We start from the raw sequence: 8,825 nt of genomic DNA, 5'->3' as shown, positions 1-8,825 counted from the left end.
ATATTTGATATCAGGTTTACAAATTTCAACTTCAGTAATTATTCGATTGGTCATAAAAGGGTATCATTCCACTGCCAGCTCCTAGCAAAAGGCCATCAGAGTTATCAGCATGCATGCGATACACCCGGGACTGTTGGGGGAAGAGAAAAATGTGTTCTTTCTATTCCAGTAGAGTCTTGTGATTCCAAGGTTAAATTATTGAAGCAGTTTGGGAGGTACTTTTTAATATGATTTTCAAAAAGTTTTCTCCTCATTATCAACTCTTTAATAAACACTTCAAAGTTTCTGTGAGCTTCTCCATTGGGAAAAATATTAATTCATGAGCCTTCTTCCCAAACATACGCTCATGTCTCTCATTGGGATTCAAGAACTCAAGGAGGAAATGTTATGCAAGTGTCTGCATATAGAAAGACAAAGTTTTCCTTCCTCTTTTTTCTCGTTTCTCCTACAAAGGCATTCCCTTCACGCTTAGCACATAACTTCCATCTTGCAGTATGATTCTGGCAAGAGGTGCAGACTTGCCAACTCAGCAAGGTTCTCTGACACAAGGTACTAATCTATCCTTCTCCTCTTTATTCCTGATCTGTATAAAATAACAAAAAAGCATTGACTAGCATCAATGCTAGGCATCAATAGGCTAGGCATCGTGAGAAGCACTTTCCAATGCTTTCATTTCATTTAATCTTCACAGCTCTATCCCCATTTCCTAAAGAAGAAACCTAATCCTTGGAAATGTTCACTAGCTGCCCCAAGGTAATACAGCTGGTAAATGGTGAGATTTGAATGCATTTCTAAAACTTGAAGAGAGAACCCACTCATTTAACTTCCACAACAATTCTGTAGTTTTTTATTCTGACAGAGAGGAACTAGCTGTTTTCATACCTTATAGAAGGATACCATTTGGATATGCATGGTGCCTTGAAAAAGAATGTTATTTTTTGTATATGCCTGTCTTCATGTAGTTCACTTTGACTCTTGCCATAGAACTGCGTGTGGGTGAAACTTTAAAGCAGATCACTGGCCACTTCATGTTAACACTCATATGACAGAAGTGTAAGAATCAATTACACCGTATTTTATTTCAGGGAGCTCAAATTACTACAGAAGAAGTCTATGTATTATTCTGCTAAAATCAGGATAAATACAGCATGTAGGGGACCAGCAGGAAGATTAGCTTCATGTGTTTAAGGACCCAGGTGGTCATGGGCTGTAACATCATGCAAGGTCATCATAGGTGCCAACCTGCAGCCTGGAGCCCTGGAAAGAAAGAGTAGAGGACAGAAGGGGAGGGTTTGCTGGGTCAGGTGAAGAAGTGCCCAGAAAGAAAACAGAAAAGACTGGGTGAACAGCTAGCCAGTTTCATTTACTTTAGGTACACAGAATAATACAAAGTAGATGCAATAATTAAAATTGGAAGAGTTCGTTATGGGTATTTCTATGGCATGCACTAAAATTTCATCTTCTTTTTGTTTAATGTGATTATTTTTTACTGTCTCTCAAATTTACTAATTGTTGTTTAGTTTTTGTCTTGGTAAGTCCCTTTAAATCTTCTCTGGGAGAAAATGGCGAGGGGCGGCTATACTTAGTTAATGAATATCCTGTGGGGTCAAATAATAATGTTAATACCTGCTAATATTTGTACATCATATATTATGTGCCAAGTACTATTCTAAGTATTTTGCACATAATGACTCATTTGATACAACCACATAGTTTTAGTGTATTTATTATTCATGCATAAATAAATCTGCTTTAAACTATGTTATATAGTTTTTATGAGAATGTTAAACCATTGATTCATGATCTTTATTGAACTTTTTTTTTTTTTTTTTTTGATACGGAGTCTTGCTCTGTCACCCAGGCTGGAGTGCAGTGGTGCGATCTCAGCTCACTGCAAGCTCTGCCTGCCAAGTTAAAGCAATACTCCTGTCTCAGCCTCCTGCGTATCTGGGATTACAGGTGCCTGCCACCATGCCCGGCTAATCTTTGTACTTTTAGTAGAGATGGGGTTTCACCACATTGGCCAGAATGGTCTCCATCTCTTGACCTCGTGATCCACCTGCTTTGGCCTCCCAAAGTGCTGGAATTACAGGTGTGAGCCACCTCACCTGGCTCTCAACTTTTTTTTTTGTTTTAACCAGAAGCATGTGCACTTTATTGAATGCCATTGTATAAAAGTGTGTGAGGACAAAAGGCTGATACAGGACTTGGCTCCGGGGGCAGGGCAAGGAATGGAAGATGGAGTGCATGGGATACAGGTCACGGGCAGAGCCCCTGGCCTGGATGATGCCTCCTGATCTATCGATAGACTTGGAAGATCAACACCGGGATGATGATGAGCAGAACAGTCATGACGATGCCCACAATCAGGGCCCAGATGTTCAGGCATTTGGTGGTGGAGGCATAGGCCTGGGCCCTGGTCAGGTCACCAACCATTTTCCTGTCCCTAGACGTCATGGAGTAGGCAAATGCTATGAAACCCAGGCAGCTGGAGTTCATGAAGAGGGTGTTGAACAGCGACCAGACAACATGGTCAGGCACAGAGGTCTCACTGCTGAAGTGGATCATGGTGGACATTGGGGGAGCAGTGTTGTGGGGCGCCCCCACCACAGCCACCTCATGCTCCTCCTTGAGCATCTCATAATTGCAGGGGTGGCCGCTGTTGGCAGGAGTGAAGAAGGTTTGGAAAGTGTGGTTCGTGGTGTCCAGGGAAGACCAGCTGTGGTCAGGTTGCTGGGATGGTTCTCAATAGGCCCTCGCTCTCCCTAGTAGTTTCAATTTCTCCTGAACTATTAATTTAATGAAGAAGCCCTTTTTTTGTTATCAGTCAATGCAAAGGTAAACTTCCGCCAAGCTTACCTGTATAAACTGTTAAAACACAGATTGCAGGGCATCTCTTCCAGAGTTAATGATTCAGTAGGTCTGGGATAGGGCCAAGAATCGTGTTGCTCCAAGTGAAACTGATGCCATTGATATAGAGGAAGCAAAAAGACAGTCTGGAAAGGCATGATAAAACCCTAAAGGATATTAACCCTTGGAGTCTTAGGGAAATGCAAGAGAATGTGTTATAAGAGTGGCTACAATTCTGATTTTTGTCAGAACCAAAGAAACAATGTCACTGGATGTTCATTAGAATATGGTTTCTAAAAGTCATGGAAGCAGACAAGGCTGCAGCAGAAATGATGTCATATTGAGTTCGTCCATTTCCATAGAGTAAAGAAATGCTCTGTTCTGCTAGTGAGCTTGGTGAGACTTCCAAACCCCTTCTGAAAAGAAAACTTCAGGGGTTTTAAGGCAGCCTGATATTTAGAGCCACCTTAATATGGAAAAATGAGACAGCATACAGGAAGAGATCTCACAGGCCAGGAGGAAGGGATGTCGAGGTAATCAAGAGAGATGGACTCTAAAAACAAGCTGGAGGAGCACACTCCCCAGCCAGCCGTCATAACCTACACTGGGTAGACAAAAGCAGAATAAGAACACCATCCCTCAACTCTGGACTGAGTCTGACTTTGTAATTTGAGAACAGGGCAGAACATGACAATGTGATGGATGCCCTATTCCTCTTCCTCCCTGAGTAATATTGCTTAGGATCTCTTTAGTGCCAGAGGCAATTTCAGGGGCTCTACAGAACATGATTGTATCTGGGGCCTTTTAAGTTCCAACTGTGAGATCGGTTTATAGGACATTTTTCTAAAATGAATTGTTACATGTTTTGGTCTCTGCTCCTGATTCTCACTGCCTTTGCTAGATTGGCTATTTTAAAATCCTACTTTAACCGTGAATGAGCAACATGATTCTTTCATGCGGGGAAAGAGATTGCTGTTGTTATACCCACAATTGATCTTTCCTATTTCTCTAAGATTGGGTTGGCTGAGAAAGGGATCACCTTCCTTCTCCTGTTCTTTCCTTCCACTTGAGAAGCAGTAAGAAGGATACTCAAGTGTCACTGACAGCCACAGGACCTTATGTACTATGGGAGTTCAAACATGTACGATTCAATTTAGGAAAGGGAATTGCTCTCCGAGTATCATCAAGCCATTAAGCTTTTTTTTTATTATAAATGAGGAAAGGCGGGACACGGGCTGGGAGAGGGCAAAGAGGAATTAGTCCATCCTAGCAATTCTGCCAATATTAGTTCATTTACTCATTCAGCAAATCTTTATTAAAAATCTCTCCATATCATCACGTGACTGAACTCTGGAAGTAGATGGGGAAAAACAGGTACACAGATCATCCTCTTGTATACATTATATTTCAGCAGGAAGACCAGATATTAAGCAGCTAAATTCATTATTAATTAATTGTGATATCAACAAGGTCTGCGAAGCACCACTACAGCCCCGGAGCTGGTCTGATCATGGGATCAGGGAAAGCTTCCCTTGATGAACTGACCCAAGCAAGTCTGAAAGATGAGTTGAGTTCTCTGATAAGAGGGTTTCACATAGGGAAAGACTTGTTGGAAGGCTCAAAGGTGGGAGCACATACTATACACTAGAGGAACTAGCAGAGGACTGCTGGAAAGGCGGTGAAGAGGACAGAACATTCAACAGGAGCTGGGATGCCTGGACAGTCTGTGTGGGGCAACTATTACCATGACAACAAATGAATGCAAAACGTTCTCCAAGCATCAAGGACTTTGTCTAGAATAACCGAAGAGTCATCCGCCAATCCATCTTTTTGAATCCAAAACATCTAGGGTACAGCTGAGCAGAAGAAGGTGCTCAATGAATGTAGGTTGAATAATGAATAAATTAATCAAAAATGTAAGCATGTGTATAAAATCTATCTTTCACATATTGGAGTAGGCTTTGGTCCATTTACTGCAATATTTCAAAATCATATAAGTATCTGAGTTCGCTGAATTTGAAAAGACAGCCCAAAATAATTACTGTATTCTGAACCACTATGCTCTCAAATTAATTCCTATTGCAGCATGTGCACTCTCGTCCAGCCTTTTTCGTTTTCTGTCCAAATAAAATTAGGAGTGTTTTCAAAATATATATTGGAGCATTATTAATATCATATCAAATACTTGAAAATTTCATTAACAAGATCCAGAAGAGAGCATAGTATTGGAAGCAGCTGAAAACAATATACACAATGAAATGAAAGACCTTCTCCCTCCAACATTCTTTCACTCTTCACACGTTTTTCTCTTCCATTGCCATCTCTGAAAGCATTAGGCCAAAAAAACTTGAAAACTTAAAATAACTTTTTAGACAGTTGATGCCTTTTCATTCATTCAAATTGCATTCATCTTTTTATTCATCTGTTCGTATCTACTGAGCTGCTACCATATATGGAGCACTGTGCTAAATGCTGGAGATGCAAAGATGAAGGTAACATGTTCTTTACTGTTGAGAGCATTAGGAGAAGTACACAGACGATAAATGTTAACATGTCTCAGGTAGAGAAGCTGGCTTTGGGGACAGTGGAAACACCAAAGAAGGAACAGTCAGTTCTATCTTGGGCGGGGTAATGGGGAACCTGCTTCATGGAAGAATGTCCAGGCAGGAAAGGCTCACAGAAGAGCTGACATCTTCCTGAATCTTGAAAGTGTCCACCAAACAAGCAAGGGACAGAAAGAGGTAGCATTCCAGGCAGAGGAAATAACCAGAGCAAATGCAGAGATGTGAGATAGCTTGTGAAGTTCAAAGAGCTGCACATGGTTTGGTAGAGAGGAGCACAAAGTTCAAGGTAGAATAGGAACGAGTTTGGTCACGGACATATCTCAGTGAAAGGGTAGCTATTGAAGGACCCTAAGCAGGGGAATGAAAAGCCAAGAATTTTATCTCAAAAAGAAAAATCCAATAATAGTGTAAAAAACTGGTTAGAAGGTATTTAAGACTAGAGGCAATTTTCTAGTTGGAACTAGAATGTTTATGAAGATAGAACTGATAGGATTAGGATGGCTTCCTGAAAACCCATGTCTAAAATAAGAGGATAGTTACACAGTTTTTTTTCTTTTCTTTTTTTTTTTTTTTTTTTTTTTTTTTTTTTTTTTGAGACAGAGACTTGCTCTGTCGCCCAGGCTGGAGTGCAGTGGCACAATCTCTGCTCACTGCAAGCTCCGCCTCCCGGGTTCACACCATTCTCTGGCCTCAGCCTCCTGAGTAGCTGGGACTATAAGTGCCCACCACCATGCCCAGCTAATTTTTTTTTTTTTTTTTTGTATTTTTAGTAGAGACGGGGTTTCACCGTGTTGACCAGGATGGTCTTGATCTCCTGACCTGGTGATCCGCCCACCTCAGCCTCCCAAAGTGCTGGGATTATAGGCATGAGCCACCATACCCGGCCTTTATTTTTCTATTAACATATCAGTACCTTTGTACAAAATTATACAAAAAGCTAGAGTTGGTTTGAGCTAGACAGTACTTAACCCAGTATCCTAAGTTTGCCGAGGAACTGAGACCCAGAGAAGGTAAGAGTTGCAGAGCTAAGCAGGGCAGAGCACCCCCAGGTGTCCTCAGTCTGGTCCATTACTCTTCTCCCTTCGTCTTTCCTCAATTTACTAATCAATTAATGTTCAGCTATCAAATAGTACCTCTAGGATGCTACTTCAAGGAACTAAGCAAAAATTCTTTATAATACAAATCACTTAATTTTATATTTTTTGCATTTGTATGTTTACACATTACATTGTGCCTGCCTAAAATTATTTAAAAATGAAAACAAAAACTGCTGACACAGGTACTATCTGTGGGATGCAGAGAACTATGACAATTATGAAAGAAAACAATTATTAACATTTATAACTCTAATTCACATTCATCTTTCGTTTCCTCAGTGTGCTCATTCCAAGGGAGTCTTTTACTCTTTGATAATCATAGGCCTGTGTTTGCAGCCTAGTTCTGCCACCTGTTAGCTGGGTGATCTTTGTCAAGTCACTTAACCTCTCTATGCTTCAGTAAAATCATTGTAATAATAAAATCTATCTGACGAGGTTGTGGAAGCCTTAAATGAGTGAATGCACTAAACTAGGTTCATAAGTACTATGTAGTGCTAACAATATATGTCTGAAATGATTCAACTAGCCATGGGGTAATGTGAAATGGGATGCTAAAACTGACAAGGCCAAACTTTTATTATATGTCACCAAAGAGATTTATCTATAGTTGTTTACAACCTTCCACGAGTCTGTGAGGTTGCTTCACATGATCAGGTTAGATTTGGATGAGGTGATTCTCCTACTCACCTATTTTGCAATTATTTTCTTCTGGCTTTCTGACTTTTCAAGTATTATCTTTTCTCATTAAAAAAAAAAAAGCTATGTTCTATCATGGCTCTAAACTTACTGAAAACATCACAAACCCTGTGGAATGTTTGCCAGTGATGCAGTTGAAGTTCTCAAATTAATGAGAAATCCATTCCTGCATTCTTGATTCTGTAGTCAAATGCTAATTTTTAGTCTTCTAACAATAGGTAGCCACTCATTCAACAATAAACACATACTAGGGACATAGTATGTGGGGAACATTCTATTAGGTGCTAGCAGGGTAGAGACATTACCCATACTCAAGGGAATCACCATGATGCAGGGGGGTTATTCATTAGACCCTATCCACAGAGAATGAAACCAACCTGGCCCTCATGGAGCATCAGGTCTAGTGAGGGACACAGATAATAAACAGGGAAACAAAGAAGCACACAAGTACAAACTGGGAAGAGGCTTGTGAAGGTAAAGAACAGGTTAAAATTATGCTACCACTCCTGACCCAAGAGAGAAAGTCTGTATAGATAGTGTGAGCATTAGCAAACTGACCACGGGTCCACTCACCTAGCACAGTAAAGCCAAACACTGACACTGAGGTTTGCAGCAAGAGAAAAAAGGACATTTATTCTCATGGTGCCGAGCAAGCAAGAAAGGCAGCTCACACTTAAGACCCAACCTCCTTGATGGCTTACAGGCGAGGGCTTTTAAAGACAGGGGTACATTTCAGGAAAGCAGAAGTTACAGGCAAAATTGCAAATTAATGTATGAAGGTCACACATTGATTTGGCCCAAAAAAGCAGGATATCTTGAAGTGGGGGCTTACAGGTCATTGGTGGATTCAGAGATTCTTTGATTTGTAATTGATTAAGGAAGCAAAGCTTTGTCCAAAAACTTGGGGTCAACGGAAGGGAATGTTACAGTTTGGCCTGTGGATGTCACTTCCTCCAGGCCTCTCAGGAAGATATTTAGAGCAAAGAACAGAGGTCAGAGTTTAGTCCTCGGTTTCCCCTTATCTGAGGCCTACACAACAGCAGTTGGCATTTTCCATGCGGTGGGGATCTGGGTTTCTAAAATACAACTGAGTTACACGTGTCAAGATATTATCTTTAGTTTGTATAGAGAACCAAACATCTTGTTTAATTTGCTTGAGTGGCTGTTGTTTAAGCTATTATTATCGTCTTGCTTATCAGGTTGGTCATTTACTTCTCAAACCTATTCAGGTGCCTTCAATTTTCCTTGAAAGGACTCAAGTTTTTTTTTTTTTTTTTTTCATTTTTATGCTTGGGAGGCCCAGCAGGCCCCTAAAAAGGGTCCCTACTCTATTTCGTGAGCAGGGAAAGCCACAATGGGAAAGTAATGACTAGGCTGGGACCAGCTCAGAAGCGGGGGAAAAGGCCATCCAAAGAACAGAGGGAAAATGGTCAAAGCAAAGGGAAGAGAATGACTGAAGGTCCTGTGATGGGGAAACACTTAACTATGTCCAATAGCAGAAAGTAGCCCAGTGTGGCTGAAATAAAGGTAGGATGTACCAGGTGAGAATACAGAGGAGAGTAGGAGTAATAATATGTACATTACAAGCCACAGTCAAGAGTACGTATGTATGTTATTC

General features: G+C 40.8%; 1 protein-coding gene across 1 annotated transcript in view; it reads right to left on the bottom strand.

Moving 5' to 3' along the window:
* Positions 1–2,212: 2,212 nt before the first annotated feature.
* The window catches only part of LOC117079624 (interferon-induced transmembrane protein 3-like), a 55,853-nt gene continuing 49,240 nt past the window's right edge, over positions 2,213–8,825 (bottom strand). The window contains exon 2 of the mRNA XM_033203652.1: positions 2,213–2,733. Coding sequence (XP_033059543.1) covers positions 2,299–2,733 — 435 coding nt within the window. The 3' untranslated portion in view covers positions 2,213–2,298. The remainder of the gene's footprint in view (positions 2,734–8,825) is intronic.

Source organism: Trachypithecus francoisi, unplaced genomic scaffold (genome assembly GCF_009764315.1).
Source record: "Trachypithecus francoisi isolate TF-2019V2 unplaced genomic scaffold, Tfra_2.0 Lachesis_group7, whole genome shotgun sequence".
Lineage (NCBI taxonomy): Eukaryota > Metazoa > Chordata > Mammalia > Primates > Cercopithecidae > Trachypithecus > Trachypithecus francoisi.
Note: the sequence above shows the minus strand (reverse complement) of the source record. Positions and strands in the feature narration are given on the sequence as shown.